Source organism: Podarcis tiliguerta, assembly GCF_965153285.1.
Source record: "Podarcis tiliguerta genome assembly, chromosome: 4".
NCBI lineage: Eukaryota > Metazoa > Chordata > Lepidosauria > Squamata > Lacertidae > Podarcis > Podarcis tiliguerta.
Window position 1 is genome coordinate 33,123,338 of NC_139537.1, and position 20,619 is coordinate 33,143,956.

Genomic DNA, 20,619 nt, shown 5'->3' on the forward strand with positions numbered 1-20,619 from the left:
GTTAGCATAATTCTTAGTGTAGGGTAGGATATCCAAGTATAATTGAATTAGGTCAAGCAGCATGTAACAAAAGAAACTTCATTTCAGAATATAAGGTCTTTGTTAGACATTTAAAATCCTTTGATCATTCAATCAAGGAAGGGCATGTACAACTAATTATAAAACACAGTATATTGTGCATTCTTTCAAAGTAATTTCTCCTTGTAAATAGGCAAGGGTGTAGCTAACAATAGCCAGTCCCACTGTCATGCAAGTCAAATAGAAACCATTACAGTGATCATTTTGGATTTATGCAAGGGAACAATTCATTGGTGGTTTGAGTAATTTAAGAGACCAAGTTAGAGGAGTGAAGAAATATCAGAAAGCGTGAATAAATACAAGCTGTATTATAAAGAGAAAAGTGGTAAATGGAGCATGGAAGGGATCAAATAATGGAAAAGTACATTTATTGTGTTTTGAAAAACAAATAAGAAAAGGATGAAAATGTTCTGCTAACGAAAGGACACCAACATCATTTTCATATAAATTTAAAAACTTGATAGTGAACCGAATATTACACTGAGCATAAAAGCACATACAGGGGTACCTCGGGTTACATACGCTTCAGGTTACATACGCTTCAGGTTACATACTCCTCTAACCCAGAAATAGTACCTCGGGTTAAGAACTTTGCTTCAGGATGAGAACAGAAATCGTGCTCCGGCGGCACGGCGGCAGCACGAGGTCCCATTAGCTAAAGTGGTGCTTCAGGTTAAGAACAGTTTCAGGTTAAGAACGGACCTCTGGAATGAATTAAGTACTTAACCTGAGGTACCACTATATACAGTATTTCACCAGAAATGTACGGTCACTGAAACTCCATGAAATAGTTTTTTCAGCTTGTGATTGAAAACCATTCACTCAATTTCCACTTAAAGATCATGCATGAAAAAATATCTGGATAATTGTAGTGGCTACCTAAGACTCTGTAGAAAAGATAGAACAGTGCATCCAGGCCACCTCTCCATCTCCAAGAATGGATATAGCTAGTTCAGCAGCTGGTAGAGGCACTACCAAGTTATTGGATGTTATTTACATATCCAATGGCAATGCTGGATCTAAAAACCAGCCGCAAGCTGTAGATATCTGATTAATGTTTCCAATTTTCCTGTATACCCCTTTTTAAAACCAGTGTTCTAAAAGATATCCATTGTCTTCTGCTTCATAGTTTGCCTCTTCCATGTTACTGAAACAATTAGCAGTGCAATCCTGTGCATATCTCTTTGGCTTCCGTGGTGCTTACCCTTAAACAGGGCCATCTTTACCCGGGGGTGCAAGGGGTGTGGGGCACCCGGATGCCAAATTCTGGGGGGCGCCAAATGTATACCTACTGTATACCAGTCCCTCTTGATGGGTGGCAGTGAAAAGCAATGGAGCAAAAGTCCCCGGCCCCCGGTCAACAACTCTGGCTCCCCCTCTCCCCAAAGAATCTCACCTTTGAGTTCACTCCCCCTAAAAAAAAGCCAACAACTTTGGGTTCCTGCCCTCCCCTCTTTGCACCCCAACAGTGCATATACTAAAGACAGCCCTGCCCTTAAATATGTGCACATTGGATTGCAGCCAAAATATCACAGGCCAAAAAGAACCCCCCCCCCAAAAAAAAACAGCTTGCTATAATGCAACAGAAAGCATTAAACTGGACAAGTGCCAGAGCATGTCCCTGATTGCTGGGTATGACTCATTTAAACACTATCCTAACTAAGACACCTCAGCTATCAAGCAGGCTGTTCCATCTGTAACAGTTTGTTCAGTATACAGAAGTGTAAAAGTATTAGATGGGAGTGCAGTTGACCTCTGTAAAGATTTAATAAGCACAACACACCAGCAGAATATTAAATGAGCTTCCAAATCAGAAAAATTCTGAAGTTTATAACTCATATAAAACGAATATGAACCTTGGGTTCAGTACTTAATTCGTTCCGGAGGTCTGTTCTTAACCTGAAACTGTTCTTAACCTGAAGCACCAGATCAGCTAATGGGGCCTCCTGCTGCCGCCGCACCGCCGGAGCACGATTTCTGTTCTCATCCTGAAGTAAAGTTCTTAACCCGAGGTACTATTTCTGGGTTAGTGGAATCTGTAACCTGAAGCGTATGTAACCCGAGGTACCACTGTATAGAAATGCTGAGGGAAATAGTTAACATGCAGGAAAATGAGAATACCTCAATACGTTTTGCCTAACTGATGTAAGCTCAGTTTTATGCAGTATTTTATTAATGTGGTCTAAATAAATGAATGAATTGTTAATTGAGCACACAATCTAATTAAAATAAAATAAACAATAGAAATAAACAGAAAAAAATAATCACCGGGCTGGGATTGGGGAGAGATTTCTTGTACTTCTGGTGTCTTGGATTCCGCAGGCCATTCCTGGGTTTCATTCTTAGCTTTTTAAAGAAAATGTAGGATTTAGTAAACACATATATTATCCATTACAACTACAAAGAATGTGACAAGAAGCAAAGGATCTAAATTTTTGGAAAGTAAATTCCCTAACTTCTCATTGTTCTGCTTTTCTTAATAATAATTGACCCAGCATGACTACCATAAACACTAACATCCCTGATGTCGCCAGTGGTCTCAAAACGGGAGACGGTTGAACACCCCTTCCAAACCAGACCACATCATAATAGTGTTTCACATTAGCTAGTCTGATGTGGACCTTGGTACATGCGCAAGTAAGTAAAGGAAAAATTCAAAACCACTAATTTTTAATTTTTCAGAAGGCAAGCGTTAGCAAACGAAGGATACCACAACCACAAATTTCAGGATACTGAACTTCATCTGCAAATTATTATTTTGAATTTTCTCATTAAATGGCAATTCAGTCTCTCATCAACTTTGAAGCCTGAACAGAAGATGGTCTTCCCAAATAATGTCAATTTTTTAAAAAAACGTTACTGATTTTCAGAAAACCACAAAACTCAAGAACCCTGTAGAGCCTATTCTTCACCCTTATTTTTCTTAAGTCCTTTCACACTAAAAGATCTTTCCGTATTGTTTCTCAGACATTTAGTTCCTTCCTGCTTCTTCTCCTAGTCAGTTGGTGTTTAACCTCATAACTCCACATGTAAGCTTCTACTCAGAATGGCTTTGTTTGCCAGGAGTAATAAACCTTAAGTTTATTTATTCCTTCAAACAGCATTCTTAGCAGACTGTTTATTTCTGTACTCTGCTGCAATATATATGTGGAACCCCAGCAATGTTGTCTTGTAATATATTCCATCTCCGTAAAATCTTTTAGACAAAATGACTAAATAAAGGATATGTTCACCTAAGCTTCCATAGTCTTTCCAAACATTTTGAATCTATTGGCTTAGTTATTTTAACTGGCAAATCTGGATACATGTGATGCGCCATCAAGGGATAATTTTAAGTGTGAGGCATCGTGATACCATTTATGTTCGGTATTCCTCATCTTTGAGGAGTAAAATCTCTGAATGGTGCTTTTTTTTGCCTAGTCTGTTTTCCTCCTAGTTAAGACAGTCTGTCATCTACTAAGCTTTTGATCTTGCAGGTCAAGTGGGTTTACCTGAAAAAGAAGAGTTTTGGGGGAATAATTTTTGATATACGGTCCTAAACAGGACAACATATATTTAGTCCATTCATGTATTTTAGACTATTTAATTTTGTAAAAAGAGATTTATATTTTAAACTTTCCAATTTATTTACCTTTTTAAAGATTTGTACACCCCTTTGCAGCCACCTTTGATCAGCTCATTGGTGCCAGCTATGAACTTTGCTTTAGGCAGGGAACAGCTCCATTTGGTGATTCCGGATCAGGAACTCCTGAGCGCGGCCAATCCCTGTCTGGTTTGCCAAATCAGTGCCAGCTGCAAATTCCACTTTCAGCAGGGATCAGCTCCAGTTGTCCCCTAGGCACTCTCAAATACTTGGTAACACAAGGCTAACAGGCTGTGTGATGGTCTCAGTGACCAATGGGGGAAGACCCACAGTGGTGAAACATTCCCACTCAATTTCCAAACATGGATGTCTCGCCATCTTGAAATGTCAGAAGCTGGGCAGACCTGATTTACATGCTTCCCAAATCCAGCTACTTGTTTCTGCTTACCCGGTTTTTTCTCTGGTCTTTCAGAGATATCCAGTGATGGCAGTTTCTGTCGGGTTCCATTGAAATCTGGTACAATAAGGTGCACTACACAGGAAGGTAAAGGAGTTGTTCATTCAGGAGTATATTTTTTTAAATGGAGGTTTGTAAATAAAAACCAATATAAAGTGTTAGTGGTGTGGAGAGAGAGCAGTAGGGAAAGAAGATATAATTACGACGAAGGTACTAGTTTCATATTGTAAATACTACAACCTCCTTAACAGCCCCAGCCAAGTTCCCATGCAAGCATTTTAACTTTATGGAAAACATTTTTTACTTACTTGATGGAGGCAAGTAAAGGGTTGTCCCCACTTTACTCATAAAAAATGATAACAACAATGTAGCTACCAGCAGTTTTAAGAATATGCCTTTCCTTATCTCTCTCTGCTCAGATACAGTAGTAGTAAGAAAGATGCAAAGCAAATAATTATAAGAAAAGAGAAAACTCTAAAAGATAAGGGTTGGAGGTGAACCCTGGTGCACCTATCTGGAATAATGGACATCTTAGTCACCTAGTATTGGTCCCGCTAATGGAGCCTTCTCTGGGATTTTAGATTGTGCCCGATGTGTGACATTTTGAAGTACTGTGAAAACAAGAATGGAATGGAACAATTCTCATTATCTACATTGTCTCTAAGTTGCTGCTAAATTACAAATCAAATTCTCTCACACACATGATCAGTACTTGTGACAATACGCAGCCAATTTCAGTAAGGTCCATTAATACTATACCATCAAGTTAAGTAAGTAAAGAGACAGAACTAAATGTCAGCAATGAGAAGAATAGAGTCCATTTGATTAGGCAATAAGGAAACCACAGGGGATTTTAATGAAAGTAGTTTCAGTGGAGAGAAAAAAAGGCAGATGCCAGGTTGCAGGGATCAAAATAAGAGTTGGAAGAGAGGAAGTCAAGGCAGCATAAATTTGTTTATTACATTTGCATGTCACCGATCCAACCATAGTTATCAGGGCAATTAACATAAATAAAATACAATTCACAAGTAAAAAATACAGAAACCAAAACAAAATAAATCACCAAAGCAAAAAAAGTCCAGAGAAAGACTTCAGCTAAAATCAACATAAAACATAGCAGCTAAAAAAATGTAAACAATTAAAACCAGCACATAAACCAGCAATTGGAAACTTGGTGTACAAGTGAAGTACCAATGGCTCATAATGAAAAGGCAGCAAAGATGCCAGGTGAGCCTCTCTGGAGGGAGATATTTCATAAGACACCACCAATTATCAGGTGTTTTGAGATAAATGCAGATAGAACCTCATTAACTCCATCCATTATTCCCCTCTAACTGTTGGGGGGGGGTCATAAGAATGGGGGAAATGGTGGTGTATTCGAAGGAAGTGTGGAAAGAGAGAAGAGACAGGTTGCTGATGTGGTAGTGGAATAACCAGAGTAGATGGCTGACAGGAGTGGAAAGGGTCAAGGGGAATTGAAGACAGATTAAACTAAGGAAGAAGTGTGGCCATCTCATTGAAATATATTATAGGTGAGGTGGGAAAAAGAATAAAACACTGGTCTTCAACAGGCGGGTTGTGCTCTGATCTAAGGTGGGTCACAACAGGAGCACTACCACCATGCAAATACATGAGAAAAGATTAAGAAATGGGGCCCAAAACGCATGTTTGGGTTAAAAGCAGGTCCTGGGTCTGAAAAGGTTGAATATACAAGGAATAAATGATTCTCAGAGATGGCGGGGTTTTCAGAATGTAAGAACACCCCTCTGGATCAGGCCATCTACACTTTGTCCATAGTAGCCAACCAGATGCCTGTGGGAACCTGCAAGCAGGATGAAAACAGAAGAGTACTCTCCCCTCCCATGGAGGTGGACCATAGCCATCCTGGCTAGTAGGCAGGAGGAATGTAGTAAGAAAGGTAGGTAAAGAGCTTAATACAACTAACTTCATTTTTTAACTGAAAGAGACAAGGATCCAAGCAGATTGTGGGGCCTTCACAGGACATCAAAAGAAGAGAAGAAACACAGATTATTATTAGATGGTGTACAGATCAATGTGCTGCCTGGCCAAGAGAAGGAGAGTAGGAATTTAAAATGGACAGACGGCCAAGCCTTTGTGTTTCCTCCTAAAGACGTTAGCATCATGAGATCATCAATAAAGTTGTTGTTGGATAGAGGGGCAGTAGAGGCTAATCTATTAGGCGAAACGGGACACTCCTCCATGAGCCTCAGTCTGCAATCAGTTTTGGGCCACTGATTGCTGAAGCTGTCAATGCACTGACTACATGTTGGATAGCCACAAACACAGTGGTTCAGCTGTTGTGCCAGAAACAAGCTTTTGATGTGCACTTCATACCTCCCAATTTTTGAGAGGGCAGAGGAATACATTGTTGTTTTCAGGTACCCCAGCTAAGACTGATGTGATCTAAGCCTGTGCATGAAAAGAAACAAAGAAGCAGCTTTTAGAGTGGGTCTCAAAAAGAGGTAACAGTCTTCGGTTCTGGAAAGTGCCTTTTGGATCTCCCTCTTTGGGGGGCTGATGTGGGGCAACGTGACTGCTGTATCTAAGAGGTCTGCTTCCACTTATGTCCCACGTTTAAATAAATTGAAGTACATCATAATGCTTTTATTCTCCAGGAATCTGTCTTCTCAAAGGAATCAAATCTAGGCCACTCTGTTCCTATTCAAGGTTTAACTTTAGGTGTCCCACAATATGTTTCCAGGTTCCAAAATTCCATTTGACCTATACAAAACTGGGCTCTTGGAATGGATGTAGCCATATGAAATGCTGTATTGCCCTGGGGTTGTGTCCCTAGGACAGTTTGGTGTGCATCTTCAAAATCTTTCTTTCTTTGCAGCCAGAAGAGATAATGCAGACTGCCAACAGGATATGGACAGGGACTTGGTTGTTGCCAAAAATATTAATTTAACCCAAGATTTTTTCTTTTCTTTTCTGCAGGGATAAGAAGTCATGAGGTAAGTTTTGCATTCAGTGTGACAATGGAATTCGGTTAAAGGGATTAGATTTGAGAATGTTTCCTCCAATCTTAAGACAATAATATTATTTTCTGTTCAGGGACCCTCCCCCCAACACACCCCAATTATTTTCATGCATAAAGAAATGCCTTCCATTCTATGGAAATCAAGTATGAGAAGTCACACACATTACCTTGTTTGATTACTGTATAAGGAAGATGAACTTTTGAATCTGCTGGTATAAACTGGAGAGGAAAAGAAAACATTCTATAAAAATACGAAGGTTACTTGCTTTTTCTTGAAGTGGCAAAATAAGTTTTTTCCTAAAGCTCAGTTGTCCCAAGAATGGACATATCTTCCAAGTGCAAAGCAAAATAATACTGCTGATTCAGTTTTATCTAGCTATACAGCCAGTACATGTTTAACTTCATAAATGCAAATGACCCATGCTGTCCTGGCTGCTAACAGCCTAGCAGGACAACCTATGGCTTTTGATTGCTGAATCTGCCAATGCACTATCCATGCAGTGGATAGCCATAAAAACAGGGGTTCAGCTTGGGCACCAGAAAACAAACTTTTGATGTGCATTTCATACCCAAGCGCTACCATAAGGTAACCAGATTTTTTTCAATGAATCCGGGGACACTTTTCAACTTCAATGGATTTTGTATGGGGACTGATTTTTAAATCCGAGGACTGTCCCTGGGAAACGGGGACGTCTGGTAACCTTATGCTACCACCCAATTTGGACAAGGCAGAGGAATATATTGTTGCTTTGAAGTTTCAACCACACAGAGACAACATCCCACCTGACATGATAGAAACTGGATTTTAGATTTGGCAATTGTATAGTGTGTTCTTATTTGATAATGATTGCTTTCCAACAGAATAAAAAGCTCTTTGTCTTTACAAGGAAAATAAGATTCAACGTCTTAAAAAACTAGCTTTCTGTGTCACAGAAGTGGCAAACTTCATCTCTCTCCTATTGGACCTTCTGGATAGCCACTGCTTTAGGCAGCTCCCACAGCCAACATTTTAACTGTAGAAAGTCTGGAAAGTACAAGAAATGCCAGAAATATAGAAAACTCAAAGCAGCAATAACAATTAAATCTTCTCTGAGTATAAGGCTAATGCAAGAATGTAACGGAACACATGCATTCTGTCCATTTTTCAGTATGGGAATGTGTATACATTAAAATGGCAAACTTATCACATGCATCAGAACTATAATTCTATATGGAATTATATGGAATTCTATTCTCCCAAGTGGCCAGACTTGGGAATTATGGTGCCCTATACATGGTCAAAAATTGGTGACCCCGCCCTCATTCTTCCTCCCCGAAGGTGGGCAAGGAGGCACCTGGCTTTGGGAAGGAGGGGCAAAGGGTGTGGCAGGTTCAATTACAAAACAGCTTTAACAGAAAAATCAAGGTTTTGCAATTCAATCTTAAACAGGCCTGAAATGGTTATACCCCAGCACAGAATGAGAGTAAAACTGCCACATAACTTGGTGATAATTGTACAAGAATCAAATATAATTATTTGTGGTCAGCAGGCATATGGGAAGAAGGGAAATGGTTATTTTTCTACATCTGGTTTTCAGAAGCTTGTCAAAAAGGCTTCCAAAACAGCTAGGTTATGAGACCGCAGGTTCAAAAAATGATAAAAGCATAGGAAATTAAACTATTTACACTAGAAATAATAATAATTACATATCAATAGTTGGAGCAGAAATTAAGTATCTGTGTTAACCCAGTTTCTGCTCAAAAGACTCAACAATCTTGAAAATGTTTCCTTCATTCTTAGTCCCAGTTGATAGTTAAGTATATTATTTAGGGTATTTTGTAACAAAAAGGCTAGAAGCAGCTCCTATTTTTTATTTACTTATCTCATTTCCTCCTAAAGGGGAAGGAAATTCTGACATAATGTTAAAAGACCTTTGGCATTCCCAGGGATCAGGCACCAGCCTGGCTGTAGATACTGTAGTTGTAAGAATTACCTGACTCAACCCCAGACTATAAATCAGGTTGTGTAACTAAGTCTGCCTACAACATAAGGTGCAATGAAAGCATGATTTGATGTTCAGAAGACATCTAAAAATTAAACAAACATGGTTATCACAAAGAGAGAATACATTATGCAATATCATAATTTACACTGACAGCTTTACTGATTGATGTGAGGTTTGTTAAACTTTTATTTCACAGAGAACAAATGTGAGAAATGAAGGACTTAAAGATACTACTGCAAGTATATAAAAAAGCAAAGGATCTTGTGGCATCTTAAAGAGTAACAAATAATTATGACTTAAGCTTTCATGACTACAATCTACTTCATCAGATGTATAAAATGTAATCCGCAGGCACATATTAAAAAGTGAAAGTTGGAATTAAATGGCAATGAAATTGAAAAAGTACAGTTAAATTAGAACTTAGATTCATGCACAAAGAACCCTCCTGAGTGACCCTTCACAGTAGCAGTAATTAGTGATAACATAACTACAGTATGTTAGCATTGCTGAGTAAAAAAATATTCAGGACCAAATTAATAGAATCTTTGAAAAGTTTTAATTAGGGAGGGAAGGATCTGCCAATTTTTGTTCTCTCAGTTTGTTATTTTTCTGATCTTAAATTAATCCTTCACATTTCTATGATGTGGATAAATCACTTCTGTGATTTTTTTTTAAAAAGAATACCTCATGAAAATTCTTCAACATTTGAGTGTCAATTTCTCCTAAGACACAGTTTTTGTATGTGGTTTTTCACAACATAGTCCATTTTTGTATATTTTCACGACTATCTTCCTTTGTTGCACAATTTTTTACCCAATATATCCATTTTTGTAAATCTCGTTTGGTTGGAGAATTCCACTGCAAAATTCAAGTGTGATTTTCAGATGGCTGTGTTTCAGTTCTCATATTGTTTCAAAGTGTGAGTTGCATGGATTTAGGTTTGAATGCAAACTGAATCAAATTTCCCCTAGCTTTAATTTAGAAGTTTCACGTTGGTGTTTCTTATTGAAGTTCCTTTGTTCAAGGATGGCCATAAATAGGGTTGCCATATTTCAAAAAGTAAAAACCAGGACACCCCAAAAGTTGTTGGTTGTTTTTTTAAAAAAACAAAAGATAATAGTAATAAAACATAAACTGACTTGCCTAACATCAATTTCTCAGAAATTCCCCCCAGACATCAATTCCGCTCAGGAACCTTTTTCAGCCCAAGGGCCACATTCTCTTCTGGATAACCTTTTGGGGGCCACATGCCAGTGATGGGAAGGGAAGGGCTAAAGGCAAATGTGGCTGGAGCAATAAATATGATTTTTGGCTTTGAACACTATGAGTTTCTTCACTATCCTCTCTATCCTCCACTCAGACAAGCAAGGAGCATTGTCAAAGGACACATTCCAGCCAGGCAAAATCACTTATGGAAGGAGGGTGTTTTGCCTGGGAAGAGTCCAAGGCCTGAGATTCTATAGATGGCTAAACATTACTGTAAGATTTGTGTTCTTTTATTTGTTTGCATAGGGACTGCAGACCTATCTGTCCTACAGAGAATACAGAAGGAGATTGATGTGCATTAGATTATATGTGACAGAAAAATGGGAGATTAATGGAAGTGAGCACTGCATAACTAAGAGAAGATTAGTTATACAAGCAGTGCCAGAAACCAGACATATTGACTCCGGATTGTATGCCTAATGCACTTAACCATCTATGTTTCACGTTTTATGTTTGGCAAAAACATAAAAGAGTAGGAAGTAGCCATGTAGTTTTTGGCAGATAATACATCTTTTCTTTCTTTCTTTCTTTCTTTCTTTTTTTGCTGACTTTTTGGGAAATGGCCAAAATAACATACATACATTTTAAAGATGCAAGACATCTCTTTTAAGTCAGGCCTGCTCTGTTTGACTGGACAAATCTTTGAGAAAATCTTGTTTTTCTTCGGAAACTAAAGTTCCCGCCTTCTCGGTCAGAGAATCAACTTGACATTATAAAACTGTTGCATCAGCATCAAGCAGAAGTGAAATACATCATCTGACAGTGTTTCCTTCTGCCTCTTCCATACTCATGGCTTATGGAATATAATAAACAACAGACCAAAGGATGGCATGTAATTTTTACAGCTTTCCTATGACCCTGTATCTGGCTTGCAAGGAGGTTAAGAGAGCAGAACTGGATGAAGAGTGTTTTAATTCTTTCCCACACAACTTAGAAACTTGACATTTGGTATACATGCAGACAAACGTACCCCGATTCCAAAAATGCACAGCCACAAACTGAAAAATAGGATATGTCTCTGGTTCAAACCTCCGAGTTAAACTACATCCCAAAATGATTCAACATTTTCCCACATGAGCCATGAAGCTGAAATTCAGTTCACATGTAATGGCACTCTCTTTAGTTCTTTATTAGTTACACTTAGTTAATTGCTAGACTAGTATGAAAATGGAATATTTACAGTGAACATTGTAATAAGCAGTATTCTTAACAAGCCAATCCACATATGAGATAGAATGTTGGGAGATTTGCCTATCCATCATTGAATGATCTAATCTCACCAACCACTGGTGCTGGGCCTGCTGTGAATTCCAGTATTGTGAGGGAGAATATCTTTGCTCTATCCACTTTCTCTACACATGCATAATCTTAAACACTTTACTTGCTTTTTACCTAAACAAAAAAGCTGCCAAATATTTAATCTTTCCTCGTAAGGGAATTGCTCCAGCCTTTTGATCATTTGAGTTGATCTTTTGTGAATCTTTTCCAGCTCAACGGTATCTTTTTTGAGGTGAAGTGACTGGAAATGTACATTGTATTCCAAGTGAAGTCACACAGTAGATTTGTAATGATGGCAAATTCATTTTGATTATGATATCATCAGTTCCATCTAACCATGCAATTCTGTTCTGGCATTGTTAGGCAGAAAAGCAAAGTAAAATCAGGTTGAAAACTGATTTTCTAATTTACTCCCAATCACTGATTCTATCAACAATTCAAATGTTTTTGACAGAAAGAGTGTTTGGGGAAAACTTTGAAATTTATATAATCTATATCTGTTATCCACGTTTGTTGCAGAAATAGAATCAAACAAAGCCCTTCTACACTGTAAAAGCTGCCGCCCCCCTTGAGAGAACAGTATTTGTGTATCAAATTGCAATGGTAGAGCAATTATATACCATGTTTTTCCATCTCCAAAAATAATTCTCATCTGCCAAGGCTGGATTTGGTATAAATTTGATATACTGCACCTAAAAATGCTATTCAGTTTTCTGTGAAATTGCGATGGACAGGGTACTCTTCTGATTTGAGGAAGTACTTGTGTGTTCCTTGAGAGGATGTAATAATATTGTTTGCATAACTTTAGTTGAGGGAAAAAAATAAAAACCCCAGAACTGCCAGATTTGATATATTAGTCATTTATACAGTATTAGACCCCAAAATAAGCTTATTTCCATACCTGAGTTGGGATTCTTGGTATTTTGTAATTATTCTGGAGTTGTCCATTTTCTTTGTTTTTACCTGGTTGAAAAACACAACAAAATTACTCTGTGTTTTTCAGCACACAAAACCCCTCTTAATATTCAAACATAGGGAGATCTATTCCAGTTGGTCCCCAGTGTTTATGGCTGTTAATGATCAAACTGTTATTTATTCTCCTTCTATTTACATTCTCGACAGTATAGAGCTCCCACTTTTTGTCCAGTTCAGACATACACAACAGTTCAAGGGTAGGGAATTGACCCTCTAGCTCCATCAAAATATTTATTCTTGCACACAAAAGCCACATTGAAAGTTTAACTATAGTAATGGTTATGGTTGCACTATGCTTAACCATTATTAAGGCGAGCTAGAGTTTCCATTGTAACTGTGGTTTGAAGCAATACTTTGAAAAGGAAGGAACTGGCATATAAGTGACAAGACAGCATGCAGGCCTGCAGAGATTGGGAGCTCTATACATGCGGCTGGTTTGCTGGTTGGGACAAAGCCCAAAGACCTGTTTTTGGTTTAGTATTTGTAAACTGTATTTGTAGTATTTGTAAATTGTCTATTTTAATCTGAATTTATGTAGATTATTCTAGTGTGGGCTCAGCAATTAATATAGAAAATAGAGGACATTACACAGCTTGAGAAACATTCCATACCTACACAAAGGGTTTTCTACTGCATGCATGAAAGATTTTAAATCAGAATAAAACAAAAATCTATGCCATAAATAAAATGAAATAACCATAACCCAAATTAAGGAAGCAAATATGCTGCTTCAGAACCTACTGTATTTTTCCTTGTATTGGGTGAGGGTTTTTGGACACAAAAATCATGTCAAAAAACTGGGGTTCTTTAATACACAGATAGTGGCATGGAGGGAGATGCTGCTGCGGAAAAGTACAGTACAGACGGAAGTACAGACGGAAAAGTACAGTAGTTTTTTAAGGTGAATGAGCGGAAAAGGGGAATCTTCAATTTTGCATCTCGAGTTCCCAAGATCCACCCCCCAAAAAATACACACGGACACTTATATTAGTTTAAGTTTTTGGGCAAATTTTGGCCACAACTTTATTGAAATACAATCCTGTGAGCGGTATTGGCTTAGGCATTGACTCCCCACTATAATGGAGTCCACCTCTCAAGGTGATCGTCCAATGGGGTATACCAAATGAGGGAGCAAGGTTGATGAGGACCAACCTAAGCTCACCCCGGGGTTCATGTGGTCCTGGCATGGCCCTAGCCCCTCAAGCGGACTTCGGACGAGATCCAGTACCCCCAGATTCCTTTAATGGAATACCCAGTTCCCCTCCCCACAATCCAACTGAGCCAGTGCCTAACCGCCACCTTACAAGTTGTGAAGATTTGCTATGGGGTAGGTGAAAACCAAATGGCTAAAGCCAATCTGCCAAATGGAAAAAAAATCCTACCCAGTCCCTGTCCCAAAACAGGTGCTCCAAACCAAAGCAAGGCCAAGCTAAACTAGGGAGGGTGGGCGTGTGTTCAGCAGTGTGAAGCAAGTGCCCCTGCTTGCGTCACACTGCCATTTTTAAAGCCCCTGGGATCATGCCACTTACTGGCTATGGGCTAAAACCGCCTGGTGTGATCCCAGGGGAATGGCCAGGAGTCCCTGCTCCTTCCCCCACCCCCATTTTAACCCTATCGGGTGAGCTCTTGGGTCCCGAGCGCAACCAGGACCCTCTATTATGAGGATCCCATATGTATGAGAGACAATGCCAAGCACTAACAGATGCTAGTACTGTAGGAATAGATGGATGTAACAAAATGGATACGATGCTATTTTGCCACGTAAAATGGGAGAGAAAGCAATCCAAGGGAAACAGGAATTAGAGACACCCACTCTGATTTTGCAGGAGCAGAAATCAATAGTTGTCAAATTAAGAAAGGCTATTCAAAGGGCAATTAAAACATTAACCTCCTAGCTGTGATCAATAGAAAGAAATCCAGAAAGATGTGCAAACAGGCAACTTTTAATTAAAGGTACCGGTACATGCACCCTGGAACAGCCTCAACAGTACTTTGTCCACACTGGACAGGCTAGTGCTACATGTTATTGCGAACAACAACAATGAAGCAGGTTATTAAAATATGACATGTTGCACTGCACTGATTTGACTACAAGAAACCCTAGAGAAAAAGGCAGGTGTGAGTTCATGAAAATGTCTCAAAGTGCAGATTAATACTGGAGAGCAAACTAAATATGTTTGGAGGCATGCTGTGATGTCAGATTTGTAAAAAAAGAATTTAAAACCATCTCTAAATTGTTATTGATTCTCAACATGCAGCACAGTCAAGTGCAAGTCTTGACATTAATAATTTTAACGACTGCATAACATGCCAATAATCTGACCTTTCCCTTCAATAACATAGAGCCAAACTATGACATGATGGGACAGCTGTGCTTAAGTCTGCATCATGCATGGATGTAGGGAGTCTATTATTGCAATAAGAAAAGAGAGCACAGGGGATGTGAGTGAAACCCATGCACAGCCCGGCCATACCTCACTGTGCTCTGCTGCTTTAAATAGCTTCTCCCCAGGTCAATTTCAGTAATGGAAGTGAGCCTGGCAGAGGGAAGTTTGCTGAAAGCAATAGCACACAGTAAAGCAAGGCAGGAAATGGAAGGTTTCACTTCCTTCACCCATGTGCTCATTTTCTGGGGTAAAGAATAGAAGCCACACCTACTTTATGTCTGAAAAGAGCTGACATGTGCATAAATGCCTACCCTGTAGCATCTTAGAATCATAGAATCATAGGGTTGGAAGAGACCACAAGGGCCATCAAGTCCAACCCCCTGCCAAGCAGGAACCACCATCAGAGCACTCCTGACATATGGTTGTCAAGCCTCTGCTTAAAGACTTGTTCTGCTCAAGAAGAGATACACATTACTTACCAGGCACAGCCACTTTGTGATTGAAAATCTTGCTCCAGACCCCATTATCTGTATTGTCTTTCACTCCAAATTCATAAATTGCGTTGGGTTTCAGATTATCCACCACAGTTTCTGTTGTTGGACAAAGCTGGAGAACCCACTTCTTATTCTTGTCCTTTTCTCTGTAGCGGACTGTATAAAACCTAGTTGAGAAAAAGAAAATGGATATGTCTAATCAAAGGGGGAAATACAATTTAAAATAAGGTACTGTGGTGCTTTTTTCATCTAAGGAACAATAGGTGATATAGTCAGTATCATTTTGCTTCTGGGGTTCAAGCAAGACTAGACTGAAATTTACTATAGCCTTCCTGAGGATTCTCTATGCAAATATTAGTTTAGACTGATTTCAATCACTGGAAAGTGACTATTCTGAGCAGCAAAAATGACCATTTTGTTATTGCCAATATAGTAAATCCAAGCTCCACAGTTCATTAGAGTAAACAAATATGGGTTTAAAACATTACTGAGTTGTATTGTCGAATCAACAGACACCATTAAGCAACATATCACAGATTTAACATTTAAGAAACCCCAGAATTAGAATTTTTGATTTTGATAAATTTGACCTGAAAATCATAAGAATTGACCTGAAAAGCATAAGAAAGCAACAGCTCTCATAAACTACTTTTCTAACAGAACGATAGTTGTTTAAAGCTTGCTTTAATGATTGATGTAAATCTGTTTCAACTACATGTTTTCTCTAGAATTTCCCACCTTAAAAATATGTCCTAGTTTTCTAACGTGCTTATTTTATTTTTTCCATGGAACTCATCAATCAATCAAGGGGTGTGTGGGGGGGGGGGAAGAATCAGCATTGATTTTTGTTGTTACTGCATCATGTTCATAACTGATTGGCCTCCAGGAATAAAAACATGAAGGAATCTTAAATGTCCTCTCAACTTATTCCAACTATGCCACTTAATTCAGCAGTTATTACAGATTTAGCTTGATCTAATTGAGATTAAAATCAAGCCTGGCAGCATTTTAAGAGCAATATGAGGTTCATGCAGGGAAAGCAATATGGAAAAAGGTGCCAACAGCTCTTAGGCAACAGCCACCTGATAAATTAAACTATAAATAACATAGAATTGTGACTTAGGGAAGGGAGACTTCAAGTCCAAAACTGTTACAGGAATTATTCCAACACTATATTTGTGTCAATGTTCTCTGCTTTCGATAGTCATCTCAAAAAGTAGCATGTTTGCCACGGCTGATCAGACAGTTGAAAAATACTTACCCTGCCATATATTCACATTTTTTTTGCTGCTACTGCTCAGCTAATGCTCCCATTTTCCTTCATCTTCATCTCACAGCCCTCATTTTGTCTCACACCAATTCATCTGGCATGAGCAATGTGAATTTGCTTACTAGTACCTGTAACGTTATCATTCCACAGTGGCATTGTTGACAAAATAATGTGGACCATCACAGCCAACAGGCATTGTGGGCAAATGGGGCTGAGGAATGTGAGCACAAAGAACTTCAAAGAAATAGCACTGAAATAGCATATGTGTTTGCAATGTGCCCAAAAATGTCAAAAATGGAAGGTATTTTTGCAACTTATAAAAAGGAACATGAAAAAGGTAAGCTCTGACCAAAATCGTTAGGTTTCATTGCAACATTCTGATGCCTCTTTATTATAAAGGTTTGGATCCTATGCTTCTGGCTCAGTGATTAGGATCTTGTTCCTGTGGAAGAACCCCTTCAACAGTTGTTTTGTTCTGAGTGATCATCAAAAATGGCACAGAGTGTGTGTAAAGCATGTGGCCTAGCCACAAGCTCAACCATCCTTCTGTGGATGCAGAATCCTTCCATTTATAGAGCAGCAACTTGGGATCCAAGCCAAATGGGCAAAACACCATCCCGTAATCTTCATTAGCTGTATCTTTCAGTTGATTACCTGTCATTTGCACAGTTATTCATTGTGGTCCAATCATGCTTTGGGTTGACTAAGATCCCCCAGGACAAGAAGACCGAAGTTGGAGTTAAAGTGCCTATTACCAGCTGGAGGGGCTTTGGTGTTTTCGTTTTACCTATGTAAGAAAGCATAGAAACTTTAAACGATTTTATATATTACAAGATGTATCTGAAGGGCCTGCATATCTTTTGACCCAACCATGTACTGTGGTCTTCCAGCAGTTCACCAGTCCTTTTTAAATTTTTTTGCAGATCACCCAAAACTGCACAAACAGGTGTGTGTGTGTAGAATGTGGCATAGCTGGTAAACTGAATTCAGTTTAGTGTGTCACCTAATAGAGGACAGGAGTAAATCTGAGCCTTACCTGAAGAATTACATCGGTTGTTTTTCAAGGCAAAGGAAACCAATTTGTATGCAGTTTGATGTGTATGGTGCTTGCCAGAGAGACTACAAAAGCATATAACCTGGTTTGAAGGTTAATACCACCTTCTGTTACTCAAGTATTTATTTCCATAGCATCTAAAATTTCAGGACCACCATTCAACATTGCAATGCTTCATGAATTTACATGCATGAGTAGAGGAAGCACAACATGGCCTTCCTCAGAGTGAAGGGGCCTGGGAAAGTGCATATTCCATCACTGTTTATCTATGGCAGATAGACATTTCATCATCATCACTGAACGTTAAAGGCCGTTGCGGAAATGTGTTGTACCACAGGCATACTCCCTGACTCCCTCATGGCACTTTCTCAATGCTCAGGGGATATCTTGACATAAACACACAGAACTAGCAGAATTATTATCTGCCATCTCAAATAAATGTTTTCTCTTCTAACTGTTTATGGAAAAAATGTTTAATACTGTTACAATACCTGAGCAGGGTTTCTTGTAATTTGGAACAGGTGCTGGCCTCACTGCAATCAAGTATCTTGGCTCTGCGTCTGGAAAGCATTAGGATGATCATTTGTAAAATCCAACAAACACAAGAGTGTACATTGCATCTTATTATTACCTATGGCAGGGATGGAGAACCGTATCTTGGACTTAAATTCCCATCAGTCCCAGTCAGTATGGTCAACAGTTGGTGATGATGAGAGCTGTAGAAGAACATCTCTGTTCCCGGTCTATGAGATGACAAAATTTTGATACGTTTTGAAAACAAAAACATACCTACTTATTGATTTGGATCCAAATGTGCCTTTCTCCAGCGGGAGGGCATTACTACTTATGCAAGGCATTTCCCTGCCTTCAATTCTGATTAATCTACTGCAGCCCCTTGCACTCCATCCTATACCACTCCACAGGGTCCTCTAACCACTAGGAGTTGACTTTGAGGGACATCGGGGGCTGCAAGGAGAAGGGGGAAGATGCAGGGAAAGCCCACTGCATGAGCAGAGTTTCACTGTGTTCCCTAGTTCAACCTCATTATAAGCAGTCATGTCATTTTCCTGCAAGTAATAAAAGTATGAGGAGAAAAAAGTTGAGGGTTAAGTAGGAATAGAAATACTTGAACTAACACAATAGTGATATACAGTGATACCTCGGTTTTTGAACGCAATCCATTACAGAAGACCTGTTCGAGTTCTGAAACGTTTGAAAACCAAAAACTCAATAGCCAACAGCTAGGCCTCAGGATCTTGCACTAGCGGAAGCCGCATGGCATGTTCGACTTCTGAGGCATGTTCAAAAACTGAAGCATTTACCGAAACGTTCGTCAGTGGAGATGTTCGAAAACCGAGGTACCACTGTATACATTTTAAAGTAAGAAGAATTTTTTTAAGTAAGAAGAAAAAGAAGGAAAGAACATCTCAAGGGACAAGCTCTGAAAATATTAAAACAGGACAGTTGTGTTGGTTTAGAGATTTATGCCTTTGAATTAAGCAGCTACTGTGACATATAGCAATGAACCAATTAACTATTATTTCAATTTTTAAGTGGATAAGCCAAAGTCTTAATAGTTTGGGGCAACATGGGAGGAGAATTTCTTGAGCTCATTCAAACTCACTCATCTGAAGCTCAGGGGACAGGGATGAGGCCAGGACCCTCCCATGACACCTTAGCACGCAGGGCTTGAAGGTACCAGGATCAGAGCATGCATCAATCAACTGTGCCGAGAAGAGCTTGCTGTCAAAGTTGGGCTTTACTGGCAGTAAAATGATGCCTACAGCAAATAGTTACCCATACTGGAAGTTAGGATTTAACATTAATAGGCAGTAATTAATCTGCTGCAGTTCTTTGCCAACAAAGTATCTCACCTCTTTATTACCAAGTCTGCTACAAACACATTGGCCTAAAGAGTTAGACATGCTTAAGTCCATTTCAATGGGACCATGCCTAACTCTGTGTGGATTTGGTCTCTATAAAATGCTGCCCTTTGGGCTACTGACACATAAGGAAGCATGAAAAAAGCTAAATTTTAGAGTATGTTATAGATAGTATATAATTTAGCTGTGGAAATGCCATTTCTATAAAGATAAAGCTGTAAATCAGATAGCTAATAATTCTTTAGAAACAGTTGCAGATAAATTAGGCCACATGAGAATGTCAAAATACACACATACCAATATTTTTACAACTCTGTTATAATAGTAATAATTTGCATAAGCAGAGGATTCTTTTATAAACCTAACCACATTTTTTCCAGTGTCAGAATAAATTGCTGTCTGGGTGTATTTTCTGAGAACCAGCTTGCAATTGTTTCAGAAACATTGTTCTTTGTCGGAAACAATGAAATGAAGTAAACCAAAGCCAAACTCACTGATATTTTTACTCACTAGCTAACAAATTCTTAGTACATTTGATATGCTCTGGAAGAACACATGCTTTTGTGGTTAGAGGCCGTAAGTTCACGTAAATGTTTCTAGTGAAAACCAGCTAACTTCATCCAAGAGTTGATCATAATAAACTGATTAAAACAATGTTTATGAGAGAAAAGCTTTTTTGTTGCAAAAATATAAGGTTTTTTTGTTTGCTTTTTGAATATATCTATTTCCTCCATTGATAAAAGGATCTTTCTGGCCTTTTTAAATATTTAGTTGTGCAAATTCAAAATTATTTGGGCTAACCAAAGCCTTCAAGGTGTGAACATTTTAATCAGACTTTTAAAAATTGAATATAAAGAATACTATGATTCTATGACTACTGAATTTTAAAAGACTTGATTGTAACAAAA

General features: G+C 38.7%; 1 protein-coding gene across 50 annotated transcripts in view; it reads right to left on the bottom strand.

Moving 5' to 3' along the window:
• Positions 1–20,619, bottom strand: part of ABI3BP (ABI family member 3 binding protein) — a 127,509-nt gene that overhangs the window by 71,378 nt on the left and 35,512 nt on the right. For 45 of the 50 annotated variants that reach the window (XM_083438208.1, XM_083438228.1, XM_083438224.1 and 42 more), the window contains exons 3-10: positions 18,320–18,388; positions 17,429–17,561; positions 15,490–15,671; positions 12,550–12,611; positions 7,287–7,338; positions 4,658–4,729; positions 4,110–4,193; positions 2,347–2,424 (exon numbers count right to left, since the gene is read on the bottom strand). In XM_083438208.1, the coding sequence (XP_083294334.1) occupies positions 2,347–2,424; positions 4,110–4,193; positions 4,658–4,729; positions 7,287–7,338; positions 12,550–12,611; positions 15,490–15,671; positions 17,429–17,561; positions 18,320–18,388 (732 nt within the window). The remainder of the gene's footprint in view (positions 1–2,346; positions 2,425–4,109; positions 4,194–4,657; positions 4,730–7,286; positions 7,339–12,549; positions 12,612–15,489; positions 15,672–17,428; positions 17,562–18,319; positions 18,389–20,619) is intronic. The other 5 variants (XM_083438237.1, XM_083438229.1, XM_083438219.1 and 2 more) reach the window with 1 other exon arrangement.